Below are 18,912 nucleotides of genomic sequence, written 5' to 3' on the forward strand. Positions count from 1 at the left end.
GACTCAGTTGTCCCCAAGGCCTGTCCAGCTCGGGCAGCCCTCCTCCCTTATTTTTGCAATCACTTTCAGAGTGGACCGGGGTGGACTTGCGTTTAATTACACTGGGAGCCAGAGGGCGGGGCAGGGGGGGAGCACGAGCATTAGGTTGCAAGCCTGCATAGACTTTACCTGGATGCCATGGCACTGGTCTAGCCTTGTTTTGTTTTTGTTCTTAGCACATTCATTTTAATACTTTGGCCCCCTAGTAAAGACAAACAGCCTTCCGGACTTGCCACATTGAAATGATGCACATGCTCTGCCCACCGACTTCTTAGTACCTTTTCCTTTCACTTGAATTGGGTCATAACGTGAAGGAGTTAGAATCTGTGAGAGCACTAGTTTATAAGATGCCTTAATAGAGAGTGTCTGAGGATTAAAGTTGCTTTTCTGCTATGTTTCAGGTGGTAATGGAATGAAGGGTTGCCTGACCTGTAGGTAATTGTTGCAGGCCTTTATATTTTTAACTGAAAATGTATTTTAAATCTGTATAGTTCTGTACTGAAAGAAATTTGGATTGAATTTGAGTTTTCTTCTAAGGAGGTGGCTGGGATTCTGATTGTCACCCTTCGTCTTCTTGTCTTACTTAGCTACATCGAGAAGTTTACTGACTTCCTGAGGCTCTTTGTGAGTGTCCACCTGAGAAGAATCGAGTCCTACTCCCAGTTCCCCGTGGTGGAGTTTTTGACGCTTTTGTTCAAGTACACGTTTCATCAGGTAAAACATCAGAACTGCTCATCCTTTCCCCCTGAAAAAAAGTCCACTCTGTTGCTTTCAGGGGAAAGAGCTTCTTTATTTCCCAAACATTTATATAGTACTTACTTTGTGAAGATTAACACATGTATCCTTTGTAACAACCCTTGGAGGTAGGTATTCCTAACCGTCTCCATTTTCCAGAATAAAGAAACTGAGGCCCAAAGAGTCATTTGCTCAGGGTCATACAGTCAGTAAGTGTTGGGGCCAGGATTTGAACTCATAGAGTCTGTGTTCTTAACCACTGTTTTGTTGGAGAAACAAAAGATGGAAATAGTCTGAAATTAGGGCCTTTAGTTCTATTCTATAGTTGTCACTAAAACTCCCTACAAGGAGATTGTAAGTAGTGAAGCTCTCAAGAAAGAGTTAAGTTTTGGCAGATCCGCTTTTAGCCCCCATTTTTTGATACTTTTTGAGCTTGTCTTGTATATCAGGGGCTTTTTGAGCTTGTCTTGTATATCAGGGGCTTTTTGAGCTTGTCTTGTATATCAGGGGCTAGGCATATGACCCTCACAAGCAAAGTCCGTGCCTTCATTGAGTTTACATTTTGTGACCCAGCGTCTTTTATTTATATATATATGTATATTTTAAAAGCTTTCTGAAGTAAAATTTACATCTTATGAAATTCACCCATCGTAATTGTACAATTCAGAGATGTTCAGTCAGTTTATAGACTTGTGCAACCATCATCACAGTTGGGTTTCAGACATTTCTATCATATCCTATCCTGCTTGCGCACCTGTGTGTCTGATTTATTTTTTAATTCCAGTATAATTAATGCAGTGTTACATTAGTTTCAGGTGTACAGTGTAGTGATTCAACAATTCTGTACATTACTCAGAGCTCATCCTTTTGTGAGTGTCTTTAGAATAAGGTTTTTATTGAAGTATCACATACAGAGAAGTGCACAGATCATACATGGACAGCTTGATGAATTTTCCCAAAATGAACAAACCCATGTCACCGCCACCTTAATCAAGAAATAGAACATTCCTGCCAGCACCCCCTATATCCCTTCCCAATTCCTTCCCCTTCACTTCTCCCCATGTGGAACCCAACCCTGCCTTTAACATCCCAGATTAGTTTTGCCTCTTTGAGAACTTCTCTAAATGGAAGTCTCCAGTATGTATTTGTTCTGTCTGGCTTTTTCATTCAGCGTCCGTTGGTGAGATTCATCTGTGTTGTGTGTGGCAGTAGTTTGCCCTCATTGCTTTATAGTAAGTCATTATCTGCAGATCCATTCCATGGCTGATTTGGGCTGCTTTTGGGTTTTTGGTGATCATGAATGGTGATGCAGTGGATGTTCTCGTGCATGCTTTTGGGTGTCCCTGTGTAGCTCTTTCTGTTGGTGTATCCTGGTGATGACATTACTGGGTCAGTGAGGGCATGTGATTTTATAAGTAGACTGTTTTGGTAGTTTAAACCACTAATGTTGTAGCTTAATGTTGTAGCTGGAAGAGAGACACGGGCCTAGGCCGGGAGGGGAGTGTGTATGTGGTCGAGGGTATGGTGGTGAGCTTGGTTTTCTCAGGGCACATAAAAGTAACCGCCCCCAGTGGGTAAGGGTGACCTGTTCCTGGGCGCAGCGGGGAGGGTGCAGGTGGAGGAGGACCAGGGTTGAGGAAGTGTCAAGATGTCTGGTAGAGGGACCAGTGGGCACGGAGCTAGAAGGGCAGCACGCTGAGCTCACCAGACCTAAGAAGGAATGGAAGAGGTGACGAGATGTGGGAGGGTGAGGAGGTAGGACAGAAGCATTCGAGGTGGGAATTTTTTTTTTTGTTTTTTTTTTTGAGGTGGGAACGTTTTGAGATGGATCCAGAGAAATGGATCCAGAGGGGACCAGGAAGAAAGGATTCGGTAGATACCTTAGAGTAAGTGTAGCAGAGATGAAAGAGATGAGCCAGTGCTGAGGTCAGAAAGAAGGGGTTTATTTGGGGAAATGGAATGAAAATGTTTTGCCATTTTGCTCTGTGTGTGAAGTTTTCTATCTGCCCTTTATATGCGGTATAGAAAAAAGCTAAATAGAAGTTTTTTTTTAAAGATTTTATTTATTTATTTGACAGAGGGGTTGCGGGGGGAGAGAGCACACGAGCAGGGGGAGGAGCAGAGGGAGAAGGAGAAGTAGGCTCCCCGCTGAGCAGGGAGCCCAACGTGGGGCTCATTCCCAGGACCCTGAGATCATGACCTGAGCCGAAGGCAGACGCTTAACCGACTGAGCCACCCAGGTGCCCCCTAAATTAGAAGTTTTAAAGTATGCAGGTCTTATGCCTACTGCTTTGGACCTGGACCCAGTTCTGTGTTTGAGCTCTGGTTATTTCTATGAGGCCTATGTCCTTGGACCAGTCATCGTAATTTCCTTAGATTTAGTCTCCTCACCTAAGGAGATGGACTGTGGTGGGCACCTTCACAGTCTGGCCCAGTGTTCATCATCTGTGGTCCCCTCTCTAGAATCCTATGTGTTCATTTTCCATTGAACTCATAGTGGTGGTTTTATATATTTATATGTGTTATATTTATATACTGGGAAAAGAAATGGCTATGGTCATGAAGCAAACAGCAAGATTCTTTCTCCCTCCATTAGCTGAGGTCACTCAGCCGAGCTCCCTTGTACTCTCTTGGCCTCCTGTATGAGGATCTTCCTTTCTGGGCACAGGCTTTCGGACTGTGGGAGTCGGTATCCTCTGGGGTCCAGGCAGAAGCAGATTTGAGCATCAGGCAGAGGAGCAGGAAGCTGGAAGGTGCTCTGTGCAGTTTACTGTAGGCTGGGCCGCCCTTCCCTGGAGAGACAGGGTGGAAAAAAGATGGCAGGGTGTACTCCAGGATCAGGAGCTGGTGGGAGTAGGGGAGTTTTTTGGGGTAAGATTTAAGAATAAGAAATGAAGTGCTCTCAAGAGATAGCTTTAAGTTCTCATCTATTCATTAACAGTGTGATCTAACTTTATCATAATTTAATTATCTGTGAAGTGGGAAAATGTACTTTCCTCTTGTCTAGTAGAGGGTTATGAGTGTACTCAAGTGTTTCTACCTTTTGTTTCTAAAATTCATAGAGGGGTGCCTGGCTGGCTCAGCGGTAGAGCATCCGACGCTTAATCTCAGGGTCATGAGTTCGGGGACCCCCATGTTAGGTATAGAGATGACTTAAAAAAATTCATAAGAAATTTTAGTACTGGTCACCATATATTGAAAGAATAGTAATGAGACAAAGATGGTGTTAGTATCTTTCTGTAACTCTTGCCTCTCTCTTAGTTTCTTTTCCTACATTTTTTTTTTCACCAAAGTATCCTGTCGCAGTGCCTCCAGCCCCCAGAGCTCAGCAGGTGTTTGCCTCCACCATTGCTCTCCCCGCTGAGGTGTGCCTAGAAGTATCTGATTTCTGTCTTCCTGTCCTTCTCTTACCACATCATCACCAGGTCCTTCTTGGTCTTGCATTTTCAACACCCCCCCCACCTGTCCTTCTTACAACAATGCCTGGGGTACTAGCCCAGGGGAGAGGGCTCTGGACCAGGAGGCTTAAGTCCCACATTCTAGTTCTCTTTCTGTTCCTTATCTTGTCACGTTGGGCAGGTGACTTTGCTTCTGAGTCTTGGTTTCTCTATCTGTAAAATGGGAAGAAGAAAAGTACCTGTCCTCTTTCCAGGGCTATTGTGAAGATCAAATAGACCAATGCAAATAACCACTGTAAAGTGCTTGGAGAAGGGTGGTATCACTAATTTCTTGAAGAAACTTGTCAGGCTCTTTAGTGATTGATCAGCCCTGGAGTGTGAAAAATAAATCTGAGTACAGGTACATTTTTAAAATGGGTCTGTGAGGGTTCTGAAACATTGGATGACTCCAAAAGTGCAGCCAGCCTGTCATCTTTATGAGCTTAACGATCTGTACCCACAGCAGTTGTCATAGGTGAGATTATGGGCAGCGCACAAGGCCTCACAGGGGGGCCTGCAGGTAGGGATGTGTTTCAGGTCCTACAGAGGGTGTACCTGCCCACCTTATTTTCTGGTCTTGAGCCACGTGGTAAATCCTCAATTCAGAGGCATGGGAAGGACGTGTATAATTGTAAGGTACTTAGACATAACCATAAACCCTGGGTTTGTGTGGTGACTTTTCCCAAAAGCACTTCCACAAGCATCTGATCAGTTATGTTCTGTGGAGGAGAAGGTGGGTGTTTTCAGATCTAGGAGGGACAACTGAGTGATCGACCTGCAGAAAGCTCAGCAAGCCACAGCCAGGAAAGTTTCCATCTCCTGTCTACAAGCTACCCATATTATCTCCACGTGGCTTATTGTTTTTTCTCCTTATTCTTCGGGCTCATTTCATGTCGTGGACATCCTGGGTTTTGCAAAGGATGAAGTGGAGACAGGAAACGGTCATTCTGTTTTCTGAGGATGGCCCTGTCGGTGATCCTTATTGAGCTATGCATTCCAGTTCCAGGGCGACCCTGTGGGTTGTGAGGTTGGACTCTGCCCGCATCTGCCCCAGAAAAAGTTAGTTATGGGTACAGAACTTCCATCTCATGCTACCACCCAATATGCAAATCCCACATACACCCTTGTAAGCCTCTGGATTTCCTTGTAGATCCGAAATGGAAGGAAACTGATCCTAGAAGTCGATGGTATTATTTCTTTTCCTGTCTGATCCTGCCACCAAACATGGGGCTCAGTGAAGTAGTCACAAATAAAATCAAAGAGCTCTTGGAGGTAGCAGGAATTTGAGTGGATATAGAAGGGATTGGGGGCTGGAAGTTGAAATCGAGTATGTGTGAGAAGGACTAGATTTTGGAGAACATAGTGCCAAGATTTTGCATGAAGTAGAATCTCAAGGCTCTTGAGAAATTGGAGCACTAGGACCCTACAGAGACTCGCTCTTCTCTGCTCACTTTGTCTTTATCAACACCTGGTTAGAGATTGCTATTAGCCTGTTGGACACCCCTTCTTCTGCAGAGGAGATAATGCCTGAGGGTCAGAATGAAGCTCATTTTTGGTCTGTTTGTGGGAAGACTGCAAATGTTACTCTCCTAACCTTCAGATATGTAAACTTGGCACCTTCTGAGCCACTGCCACTGGGTTTTTGGTTTTGTAAGGGTATGTAGTGGAAAGAGCATTGGCTGGGGGTAAAGGGACCTACTCCTACCCCTGACCTTGAATAAATCATGTCTCTGGATCTCAATTTCTTTTTCTCTAAAACAGATTTGAATCGGATGATCTGTGAGAGCCCCGTCCCTCCTCTCCCCCCCCCCCCCCCCAGCCCGAATCAATCTTAGATTTAAAGATTGGCGTCTGCTTGGCTTATTTTGTAATTCAGTTTGTCCTGCATAGTATCTCCCTAATGATGTGTTTGCGGCACTCTTGTCTTGTTAGGATCACCAGGGCCTAGTCGTGAAGACCATCTAAAAGATACCAGTTGTGGTTACCGGGAAGCGGAGGGAATCTAGGCTTATGGTTGCACCATTCTGGTGGAAATAAACACTGGTGGGTATGTTTCTAAAGAGGAGTTGCATTAAGTAATTTCATTGTCTGGATTTCTTTTGCATCATAGCCTACTCATGAAGGTTACTTCTCTTGTTTGGATATCTGGACACTCTTTTTGGACTATCTGACAAGTAAAATTAAAAGCCGTCTGGGAGACAAGGAAGCAGTTCTCAACAGGTAAACCCCAGAAACATTGATAAATAAACAGTTTTGCCAGTTTTCTTGTGGCCCGAAGGGATAGCCATGCAGCCAGACCTCTTCAGTGAGACTGGGTCACGTAAACTGGTTAGGTAGTTATGTCATTACGCATTTTCGTATTCTTTTTTCATATTCTCATTTTCTTAAAACATTTTTTTTTCTGATTAAAAAAGTAATTTGTATTGTTAATGTTTTAGGTGTGACAATGTTTTCATGGGTTTGTTTTTATTTATTTATTTATTTATTTTTTAAAGATTTTATTTATTTGACGGAGAGAGACACAGTGAGGGAGGGAACACAAGCAGGGGGAGTGGGACAGGGAGAAGCAGGCTTCCCGCCGAGCAGGGAGCCTGATGCGGGGCTTGATCCCAGGACCCTGGGATCATGACCTGAGCCGAAGGCAGGCGCTTAACGACTGAGCCACCCAGGCGCCCATGGGTTTGTTTTTAAATGGCCCTTATTTTAGAGATGAAAAACTGAAGTATTTATTGGATGAAGTGATACGACATCTGGGATTTGCTTTAGAGTAATGCACTGGGGATAGAGGGAAAAGTGGGTTGGCCATCTGTTGATAATTGATGTTAACCTTTATTGATGCTGACTTGGGGTTCGTTATATTTGTGGTCTTTTTGTATGTGTTTGAAAATTTCCTAAATAAAGTAATAAAGGCTTGTGAAAAATAAGTATTTTAAAAACTAGGAAAAGATAGAAAAATATAAAGAAAAGTTATCCATAATCCCATAGTCCAGCGAAAATTACTTTTGTACTTTTTATTGTATTTTTTTTTTTAAGATTTTATTTATTTGACAGAGAGAGAGATAGCGAGAGCAAGAACACAAGAGGGGGGAGTGGAAGAGGGAGAAGCAGGCTTCCCGTGGAGCAGGGAGCCCGATGCGGGGCTCGGTCCCAGGACCCTGGGATCATGATGTGAGCTGAAGGCAGACGCTTAATGACTGAGCCACCCAGGCACCCTTTTTTTATTGTATTTTTTAAAAACAGTAAATGGGGAAATGTTTTTCCCCCGTGTGTTTCTCAAGGTCATTTTTCTTATAGGCAGAACGTATATTTCCTGTACACTATAGTTATTTATTTCAGAAATGAAATAATGAGCTAATGCTTGGCACATTATGAATGCTTGCTCAGTAAATGACATCAGTGGTTCGTGGTGGAGATAGTGAACACCGCTTCCCCAGAAATGTGCCAAATGGAGGTGGTGAGGCGAATCCCCGCCTGGGAAGAGGTTGGACTGACCTTCTCAAACCCTTTGTATTGCTGAGGTTTTATGAGTTTTTCAAATTCTAAATAGAATATTTACATTCCAAGTTTAAACATTTGCACTTTTGTTCCCAAAACATTATTTTTGTGATTGCAAAATAGCTCCATGTTGCTATGGTGTCAGGTCAGATGTGCTTTATGGGTAGTATGTTCGTGTATCTGAAACTTCATTACACAACAGTAGATCCTGTTTTTGGTGAATTTGCCAACTATAAGTGTGTTTTTGAATGAGATTCTTCAAAGAAAAGGTATTTCCGCCTTATTCTCTATTTTGTATGCTGAACAGTTGTATTCTTTGGTTCTGGGACTGTGCCTGATTTTGCTATATTTAGTGGTAGATATTCTTTCACATCTCTCAGGTTTGTTGGAAGAATAAACTGAGGAAATGATTAATATGCAAATGCTTTTTAAAGCACAGTACAAATGTGTTTTAGGTGTGGAGAATATGGTTTCATTGAGAAAATGTGTGCTGGCAGATTATTAGTATTAAATATACACTTGTGCATATTATTGTACCAACAGAAGGAACGGGGGTATAGAATTTAAATTCCTTTTCTGCTTCATGGGAGCAGTGTTACTTTTGGTCAAGTTATATGCTGATTACATTTCCTGTTGCAAAATGCGCATACTGACATCTCTTGCAGGATGGTTAGGATTCAAGGAAATCATGTATATAAAGTGCCTGGCATAGTAGTCAGCCTGTTTTTGGCCCTCAGTCATTGGTCACAGTGATGACCACAACTGTGATAATAAGTAACAGGAGACATTGCTGCCCTTTGACCATGCCCATGAACGTGGAGTTAGGTGATAGGGCCCTCCGCCTGTACATGTTGACCCGCCTGTCACAGTTGTCAGGGGTGATGGCTGTTGACCGCTTTAAACACTAGGAATTTTTCTCATTGATCATTTGATCGTCATCCTAAATGAGGCTTTCTAATTTTTTTTTTTTTTTAAGATTTTATTTATTATTTGACAGAGAGAGACAGAGAGGGAACACAGGGGGGGGGGGGGGGGGGTGGGGGGGAGAGGGAGAAGAGGCTTCCTGCCAAGCAGGGAGCCTGATGCAGGGCTCGATCCCAGTACCCTGGGATCATGACCCAAGCCAAAGGCAGACGCTTAATGACTGAACCACCAAGGTGCCCTGAGGCTTTCTAATTTTTTATGACTTTTTTTTTTTTAAAAACATACAGTTAGAATGCTTTTATGCCCTTGAAAAAACAAACAAACCCTAAACCTTCAAAGCTGGTCTGTGGTTTTTTTGCCATTGAATAGTAACCATCACCTGGGAAACTGTTGATCAGACACTGCCTAGTGGTCTAGGGTCGCAGGCTACAAAGAAGGTGTATAAGGTCGTCCCCTGAGGGGCACAAAGAAAATAGTTGAATTTTAATGTCTATATTTTTCCTGTCACCTCTTACACTATATATTTATGCAGGTGTGCGCTCACGTCCTTCAAGAAAAGTTTTGAAATGTGACCACTGTTCTAGGTTCTAAGAGACCCTGGTGTGTCAGACATGTGCTGTTTTGCAGAAGGGCTGATAAAGAGCTCTGGCTATTGGTAATGACCCACTCATTTTAATAAAGCACATAAATGTGATCAAATGTTTTTCAGCTGATAAAATTCATCTGAAAGAAGTTGAGGTGCTTTTGGAATCACATTGGTGGCTTGAGCCAGAATTTCAGAAGCAAGTGATCTTGCAGGAACTAGTCAAGAATGTTTTCTTGGTGTCTTAAATGGGAAACGTAGGTGTGGTTAAGTTACAGAGACAGCACTCAGTTCCTGTCCCTTGTGGTTTACAGGTTTTGCATCATTCATCACAACAAAGTGGTGTAGGCATTGTAGGCTATAAATTTAGAAGCACAAATGTACATGGATTTATTTTTGGACCTAGGAGCTTGGAAATTGGAGCTCTGCATGTTCCTTACTCAGTGAGAATGCTCAAGAGTTTCTTGATCAGAGCTGCTGGGGACTCGCGTCCCACTGTCAAAGGAATGTGTTCTGTAACATAGCCAGCTGAGCAAAGCTGCTGTTGGAGTTTCGTTGTCCAGATTGGCCATTTTCAGGTGGTGGTTTGGGAAGACCTGAAGTTCAGTCTCCTTTTCCTCTGCTCTACTCTGGGGAGGGTTGTGTCTACTTACAAGCTGTTGAGAAAAGGAAGTGAACCGGTGCGTGTTCAGTACCTTGGCTGACAGTAGTGATTAAGTACTGGTTCTCTTCTGTTCTCTCTCCCTCACTCCCTTCTCTTTGTGCTTGTCACTGTGAAAGCAGCCACCTGTGTAGAAACTTATTTTTACAGGAAGATGAGGAAACCTGAAGGGAGTTAAGCAACCTAAAGTAATTGAGTCATGTCCTGTGAGCCCCTTTGTCGTGAGAGTACTGGCAAGTACTGGCCACAAACCAGCCAGGGATTCTGAGTGACGCTGGGTTGGACTGTAAACAAATGTGGGTGAGCGTGAGAAAACCTGCTCCCCTTTCTTTCCGGATGGGTTTTTCTGCTTAACAAAAAGGAAGTGCCTTTGTGGCACGTGGCATTTTGATACAGTTAATAAAAGGTGATAACTAGGTTTGTGTCAGGGCTCCAGTAGTTTTCTAGGTCCTGTGAGGAGAAATTCAGGCTGTTGATGGACCCAGAGATCAAGTGATTGGGGTCTCAGTTAATTCATTGAGTTGAGAAAGCGGTCTAGGGTCCTGCCCCAGTCCTTTGTAGTTGCCTGACTTGGACTTTTGTCTGTTTCTTGCCTGTGCATTTATTCATTTTTTTGTTCATTTGTACTTTTCACGCATCGTTTGTTTACTGAACACCTACTGTGTAGTTGCTTCCATATACATTTTTATTTAACCCAGGTGTTAGGGTGCTTTGGAATCACATTTGTGGCTCGAGCCACCCAGGTCTATAGGTTTATCTCCATTGCATGTTTAAGCATGTAATTTAGCTGTGTCCATCAGGTTGTCCTATGTTCTGTTTTCCTGTTTGCTGAAGAGATTTTCTAATTTCTCTTGGGGTTTTCTCTTTGTTTTTTAACTTCCAAATATTTGGAGATTTCCCATCTTGTTGTTACTATTTTCTAGTTACTATGATCTGCAGACATAGTTTGTGTGATTTCAGTTCTTTTCAATTTCCTGAGGTTTGTTTAATGACTTAGTCTTCTTGGTGATTATTCTGCTGTTGTTGGATGGGGTGTTCTGTAGATGTCGGTTAGGTCAGGTTGGCGGTGACATTCTGTGTGTCCTCTGTCATGTTCTGTCTGTGGGACAGAGGCGAGCTCTTTGTGTATATTTGTGGGTCTCCTTTCAGCCCTATCATTTTTGCTTCATTTATTTTGAGACTCTGTTGTTAGTTTCACACAAATTTAGTTTCCCTTTTCAATATATTTATTGTTTGATGATATCTCTGAGTCTTTTAGAGCTTGCTCTGGTATTACAGTGTATTCGCTTTTCACATTAACATTTCACCACTTCAAGTATAAGTAGAAACCTTACCACCACATAGATCCTTTCCCCTCCTTCTTTGTATTGAGGTTGCCACATTTTACATCTGTATCCATGGAAAACCCCGTCAGACAATGTTTTATTTTGCTTGCATCCATCATTAATATTTTAAAGATCTTTTTTTTTTTTTTTAAAGATTTTATTTATTTATTTGACAGAGAGAGACACAGCGAGAGAGGGAACACGAGCAGGGGGAGTGGGAGAGGGAGAAGCAGGCTTCCTGCCGAGCAGGGAGCCTGATGCAGGGCTTGATCCCAGGACCCTGGGATCATGACCTGAGCCGAAGGCAGGCACTTAACCGACTGAGCCACCCAGGCACCCCTATTTTAAAGATCTTAAGAGGAGAGAAGCAGACTGGAAAATACTAGAGAAATGGTATTTACCCAGACACTTGGCAGTTCTCTTTCTTTTGTCCTTCATTCTTGAAGTGTCAGATTTCTTTCTCATGATCATTTACCTACTGTGTTAATCAGCTCAGGCTGCCATAACAAAATACCACTGGCCATTTTATAGGCCTTATCTCCAAATATAGTTACATGGGGGTTAGGGCTTCAGCATAAGAATTTTGAGTGGACCCAATTCGGTCCCTAGCATCTTCTATCTGAAAAACCTTATGGAAGATGGTTATAATAGTTGCCTTAAAAGTCTTTGGTAATTCCAGTGTGTTGTCATCTCTAGGTTGGCTTCTCTTGATTGTCTTTTCCTTGATAAATGGTCAGTGCCTCCTCATTCTTTGTATGTTTACTCATATTCTGGATCCTTTTACCTGCCTCAGGCATGGCTTCCATCTCCACAGTCACCTTGTGGTCAGAGATGGATGCTGCATTTACAGACATCACACCACGATTCAGATAGCAGGAATGAGAAGGGGAGAGGTTGGACAAAAGATGCTTTTCCAGAGGCGCTCTGCCTAATGACTTTTCTTAATATGTCCTCAACCACTGCCATCTGCAAGGGAGGCTGGGAAATGTAGTCTTCCAGTTGATCTCAGTGCCCAGTTGTCTAACTGAGGGAGAAAGGAAGAATGGGTATTGGGTAGGCAACCAGAGTCTGCCACACCCATATACTCTCCCCACCTTCATCAAATACTTTGGGGGAGCAATTACTACCTAAGTGTGCTTTAGCCTGGTTTCTAATTGTGTTTAATTTTCTATGCTTAGATAAGCTTTTTTTTTTTGCAGCCAGAGTTGCTGACTGCCAGTAGGGTTTTAGGTCTAATTTAGGGTTAGCCTATGCATACAAAATCTCTAAATTCCCTTTTAGTTCAGCAAGACAATTTGTAGATGACAGGTTTCTTCTGCCCTCTGGTCTGAAGTGGATTTTCTTTCCTAGCAAAATTGTGAAGATGTGTTGGTCCATCATAGCAATTTATAGCATAGAACTTCTGTAACTAACTTTTGGAATATCTGTCTGAGCAAATGGCAAATACAAGCTCCAGGCTTAAGTGTTTGATCTTACCTTTTCCTCTGAAGTCTACTGAAATGGAATTTTGAGGCTATTGGCAATTTTTGCCACAGATGCTGCCTATTTTATTAGGGATTTTCGCCGCCAGCATTTGTTTCTGGGCCATGCTCAGTTGCCCATCTGGCCTAGGTTAAATCATTTGCAAACACTGTGGGGAGGGGTGGTCAGTGTTTCTGTCTTAGTGGAAAAATGAGCTCTTGTGCCCACCAAACTCTGCAATACGACGTTTCAGGAGAATGCTAATGAAGTCTTTAGACTGTCTGTACAGAGTCTCATTACAGGGGTCGTAACTTAGACTAGATAGACTGTATTTGATCTTGGCATTGGATACCTTTTAGCTATGGTTAGCTTGTCCCGGGACTCACCTGCATTGGATTAGATGGTTTATGAGGTAGAGTCCTGTCAGGAAGATGGAAACCAGACTTAATTATTTTAAGAATTCAGTGTAGGAAATTGGTGAAACTGGCGCCGGAGGATTGGAAGAGCAAGAAGGAAGCACCGAGATAAAGCAGATGAGAACTACAAGAAGCAGCCCCACCCCTAGGGCTGAGGGTACAAAGGAAAGAGGTGGAGTTATTAAAGTCTAGATCAGAGGGCTGGACCCCATGCCCCTGGAGCGCAGGTCTCTGAGGCGGGGGTGGTGCCCAGTTGCCCTGGGAGCTCAGAGGAGGGCCCCGGTGGAGCTGGTACTCACGGCGTAGAGGAGGGGATGCGGGCTGGCTGCTGCTGGCACCTCTGAGAGTGCCTGAGGCGGGGTCTAGGCGTGGGGAAGCTGAAAGTGGACCCATGTATTGCTTCCAGGTGGGTGTTGGCTGGGCGACACTGCCAGGATGGTGAGCCCACAGGAAGAATGGCATCCCTGTGCCCCTTCTGCCGCTCGGTCTCCCTGCGGTGCCCCTGCTGCAGAAGCTCCAGGCGGAGGACAGGGGTGCTTTGTGCACTCGCAGCTCCAGCAGCCCGGAGGACGGCGTAGACCGGTGCTGAGGGCCTGGCATGGGTGCTCAGCTTTATGAGGGGGAGTAGTTCCTGAACCTATCTTAGAAATGCTTCAGGACAGACAGATGTTTCGGCAGCTGGTTTGTTCTTGAAAATTAGTGGCCCTTGTGGTACAACTGCTGCAGGTAACTTGGTGTCTTCTGAAGTAGGTTCTTCCCATGTGTGGGGGATACCCAGACCTGGGGCTTTCAGTGTTTTCTTCCAGAAGTTCTTAGATATAGGTCAAAGGGGCAGGGTTTCCCCAAGCTTTTTCCATTTATTCCTTTAGGTGTTTAAGTGTTCTTAAAAATTGACTGAAGGTAAGGTTTTGGGGAGTGGGCAGAGCAGGCTCAAAGACCATTGGTGGTTTACGCAGAGAGCATGGGATGTTGAGTTATGGAAGCCCGGGTTCAAATCACCTAGCTTGGTGACCTTGGGCAGTTTATTTAACTTCTTTTAACTGTGGTTGCCTCGTCAGAAAAACACCAGTAATACCATCTACCTCTCACAGATGTTAAAAGGATTGAATTATTGAATCATACATTGAATCAGTATAAATTGATATTTATATATAATTACCTGTAATCCCCAGGGCCAACTATAGAACAAATGCGTGGTGGAAGGAATGACAAGGGAATGAAAATGGCACCCTAGGAAATGTCTGTACACAAAAGGAGGCGGTCATGGAGGAACTGAACGAAAGCCATGACCTAGAGGAAAGAAGTAGCACAGTGGCAGAAGTCCTTCCTTAGCAGTAATGACATTAAATGTGAAGAATTAACCTCTCTGGTTTAAAAAGCAGTGATTGGCAGAATGGATTAAAAAAACATGATCCAACTACATGTTGTCTGTAAGAGACTCACTTCAGTTTCAGAGACACAAATAGGTTGAAAGTAAAAGCTTTTCCATGCAGACAGTAACCAAAAGAGATTTGGGGTAGCTATGCTAATATCAGGCAGAATAGACTTGAAGATGAGAATGGCTGCTGGGGGTAGGGGTGGGGTGCCCAGGTGGCTTAGTCAGTTAAGTGTCCGACTCTTGATCTCAGCTCAGGTCTTGATCTCAGGGTCGTGAGAGGCCCAGTGTGGAGCCTACTTAAAAAAAAAAAAAAGAAAAAGAGTGGCTGCCAGGGACAGAGAAGGACGTCATCTAATGATCTAATGATCCTTCAGTCCCTCAGTCCAGATGGATCCATCCGTCCATCAAGAAGGTGCCTGGAACATGGTGAAATGAAGAAATACCCCTGCTACCATTCCACCCTGCACACGCTCTTGTCAACCCACAAACTAAATCTAGTTCACGTGCTGCTTGTATGTGGTAATCCAGCAGGGACGCCGTTCTTTCTCATAGTTCAGGAGGACTTTTCAAAACTAAAAGCCTGCTGTCACCTGATGTTGAATTTCTCCCTGCCACGTAGGTACGAAGACGCTCTAGTCCTTTTGCTCACGGAGGTGTTGAATCGAATCCAGTTCAGATACAACCAGGCCCAGTTGGAGGAGCTGGATGACGAGACTCTGGATGACGATGTAAGCGGCGTGTCCTAATCGACCTTAGTCATTGTCGTTTTTGGTGTGAGTCCAGATGGAGACTGGGAACCTGTAAGCTCTCTGCTCTGGAGCCAGAGGAGTCTCACAGTTTGAGCTGTGCATTTGAACTTTACAGCTGACCTTTAACAGTGCAGGGCTTAGAGGCGCTGACCACCTGCAGAGTCAAAAATCTGAGTATAACTTTTGACTCCCCCAAAACTTCACTGGAAGTCTTATCAACAAATGGTCAATTAACACATATTTTGTAATATGTATTATATACTGTATTCTTACAATAAAGTAAGCTAGACAAAAGAAAATGTTATTAAGAAAATCATAAGAGAAAATAAATTTCCAGTACTGTACTGTTTATTGAAAAAAAATCCCATATAAGTGGACCTGCGCAGTTCAAACCCCTGTTGTTTAAAGGTCAGCTGTATATCCTATTTGTCTTTGTGGGTTCGTTAATTGTAAAAGGAAGTTGACAGGCATTTTTATCTGTATGGACTAGAGATATGAGCAGAGAAACCATATGCACAGTGAGAAGAGGTTTAGTAAGGGCTCTGTACTCCTCTCGTTCCTCTGCCTCGTACCCACACCTCCGCTCCCCACCCTGGGTGACAAAAAGCTGGCTGGATGCAGATGGAAATAAAGCATGACTTAACTGGTAAGCCTAGAACGAAAGGAAGACTCTTTTGAGTGTATGTTGTAAATCAGTATCTTAAGATCAATCCTGAATTTATTGATGCCGGTGTGCGCATCATGGATAACGAAAATGTGTTGAAGGACACAGTTCCCATGTTCCTTTGTCTTAATCACCATGCACTTTAGAATTTTCAGGTCACTGGTATGGCTTTCAAAATAACAGTGACGGTGGCATGGTTAAGATCTTGAGGGGTGGCTATGTTTGGGTTAGAAAGAGCCTTGTACTTGGAACCCAAAGGCCTTGGACCCGAAGGAGATAGAAGTCTGGGCCTTCAATTTCTCTGAGCCTTAATTTTCTCCTCTCACGAAAGGGGAGCAATGTGTCTGACTGGCCTGTGCTGACAGTTACACGAGGGTCGCTTGTGGAAGGACTGGCTACATGCCTGGCACATTGTGTGTGCTTGGTAAACTTGAGCTTCAACTTCTTGTTAACTGTATGATTTAGTACAGTGCTTCTCATATTTGAGCATGGGTGAGAATCACTGGGACAGCTTGTTAAACAGACTTTGATTTGGGGGTGGGGCCACAGAATTTGCATTACCTCCAGACCTGCAGCAGATGCTGGTGCTGTCTTGTCTGTGGACCATACTTTGAGTGGCCCTGATGTAGTCCATTATACTGAAAGGAAGGTAGTCATGGACTGTCTCAGAGGTAATGAATGAGTAGCCACTTCCTATAGCTAGGATGTCATAAAGGGGACTTGAACACTTCACAAGTGGCTTTTTGAAATCTGTATTCCTGTGACCGTAGTTGAAAAGTAGGTCATTCTCTGTGGATCATGTGCTTTCTGAGGAAATAACTTTTTTTGAAGTTAATTCATTGGATTAAAAAATACTCTAGGTTGATCTTTTTAAAGTACTAAGTAACCTGGTTTGATCATTTGCCATTTCTTCAAGATCTTCTGTCTAAGAGTGGACTTGAGGTTGCGGATGAAGGGGCAGGGGAGATGTCAAGACTCTGCCTTTCTGGGAGAGCTGATCCTTCTGTGTTTCCCCTGCAGCAGCAGACAGAGTGGCAGCGATACTTGCGCCAGAGCTTGGAGGTGGTGGCCAAAGTGATGGAGCTCCTTCCCACACACGCCTTCTCAACACTGGTAACTCGCCTCTTGGAGGGGAATGAAGAGCCTAGTGTTTTCCCTGCACATGTAGCATGGGTAGTAAGCTTCTTTGCTCACCGATATTTAAAATATGTATATATGTGTGTGTGTATATATGTACATATATATATATTTTATTTTATTTATTTCTTTTTAAAGAGAATAATAATTACCATAACCAAACCTCAAGTTTAACAAATGTTAACATTTCCCCCAAATATTTTAAATCAACTTTTGGAAGTGCTGTTTTTCTTTCCTGAACTCTTGGATGTAATATGAATTTTCCTAATGCCTTCCTTCATGCCTGCATCAGTAGCTCAAAAATGGCCAGGCCATGTAGAGGACTTATAAAGATTACGTTGCTGGAAAGCGAGCCTTTGTAAAGCTCATCGCTAGCACTCTGCCTATATTTATGTGCTAGAATCTTAGGCATAAGGACTGCTTTCATTCATGAAGTGGTGCTTGTTATTTGAGGAGATTTCACTAAGCCTAGCTCTTCTTCAAGGGCACGATGATTTCGGAGGCTTGTGTTCTCTTGTAGAAAGTGCTGTTGTGTTTTGTCAGCTGCCTTTCATAGGGACCTGTCACATTAAGTCTGATTTATATCTTAATGGTGAGTGAGCAGCTTTAGAGAGAAAAGATACAGCTTTGGTTATGAAGGTCCTATCTGCTAAATGAGTAAGGGAATCTGACTTCCAAAAAATTTGGCCTGTCTTTTCATTTCGCTATGCACTTGAATAAGGCATATCTGGTAGTTCTTTCCAGACTAGAGTTTTCCTTGGAATTGAAGGGAGATAGATAGGCCCTGTCTCCGAGCTCTAGAAGGTATAGATCATTTGGGGTTTGATGTCCCCTCTTCTAGGAACATGACCGTCATTATAGTCCTACCCAGCATCCACTGCTTTGTTTAGAAAAAGAGTATCGAACTGATGATGTTGTTTTCTTTCTTATTCCAAACGTTAATTGGTGGTGTGAATTGGAGAAATTGCTGAGGGGGCAGGGCACTGAATCGAGATGCTTCTGCTTAGCTGCCTGTAAAGGTTCCCAGAGAAAAGTTTCTTTTATCTGATGCCTGCCCCCCCCATAGATACTTATAATGTTTTAATGTTAAAATGCTGTTAAAATTTGCATTTATGTTTGTTTGCTTTTTTTTAATCTTTGTTTCTTTGTTTTCAGTTCCCAGTTCTTCAGGACAATTTAGAAGTTTATCTGGGGTTACAGCAGTTTATAGTTACTTCAGGGTCAGGTAAACTGGTTTTTATTTTCTAATTTAATCAACATTAAGAAAAATATTGGGCTGATACTTAATTATTGCCGTCTTTGCTGTCGGAACATGATTTCTCCACTGCCACCTTCCCATGGCTCTATCTCTCCCCACTTCTACACAGGGAAAACTTTCCTAAAGAATCATGATAAAAAGGAGCTGTGGGGGAGGTAAAAGATGAGACTCTGACAGTGCGTTCCGAAGAGCTGTTTCAGAGAGAGAGAGAGGCAGCTAATTTGGAGTAAAGAGGGAGGACTTTCAAAAAACCCCCAGCACTTAGAATATTTCCTTAGGTCTTTTAGACTAGCAAGTACGCTAGGGAGAAATGGCCTTGGGCTTCCCTGCCATGTGCTCTTTGTTGCCTGGTGTTTGGAAGCAGGACATAGGAGTGGCTCCGGCGCAGGCGGACGCGTGTGGAGCACGCTGACAGCTAGTGATCGTTAGCTTTCCTCTTGTCGATGGCCTGCGGGCGGCCTGGCCACAGCTGGGCGGTCCTTTGTAGGCTTCGCCTCCTTGGGGTTTTGGCTCGGCATTTTGGGGTTATTTTGTTGATAACAATAATAGCTTCTGTTTGTCGAATGCGCATTACCTGCTCGGCACTGTAGTATTTGCCTACTTGCTCCTTAACTCTCTCACCTGTCCTGGAGCGGGGAGGACTAATACCA

At 43.5% G+C, this 18,912-nt stretch overlaps 1 protein-coding gene across 2 annotated transcripts in view; it reads left to right on the forward strand.

Annotated features, from left to right (window-relative positions):
* XPO6 (exportin 6) overlaps window positions 1-18,912 on the forward strand; it is a 102,551-nt gene that overhangs the window by 54,992 nt on the left and 28,647 nt on the right. Inside the window, exons 8-12 of one of the 2 annotated variants that reach the window (XM_032430643.1) lie at window positions 627-753; window positions 6,322-6,431; window positions 15,074-15,182; window positions 16,888-16,980; window positions 18,160-18,229. In XM_032430643.1, the coding sequence (XP_032286534.1) occupies window positions 627-753; window positions 6,322-6,431; window positions 15,074-15,182; window positions 16,888-16,980; window positions 18,160-18,229 (509 nt within the window). The remainder of the gene's footprint in view (window positions 1-626; window positions 754-6,321; window positions 6,432-15,073; window positions 15,183-16,887; window positions 16,981-18,159; window positions 18,230-18,912) is intronic. The other variant, XM_032430644.1, reaches the window with a different exon arrangement.

The sequence above is a fragment of the Phoca vitulina genome, unplaced genomic scaffold (assembly GCF_004348235.1).
Source record: "Phoca vitulina isolate PV1807 unplaced genomic scaffold, GSC_HSeal_1.0 scaffold45, whole genome shotgun sequence".
In the NCBI taxonomy this organism is placed as follows: Eukaryota; Metazoa; Chordata; class Mammalia; order Carnivora; family Phocidae; genus Phoca; species Phoca vitulina.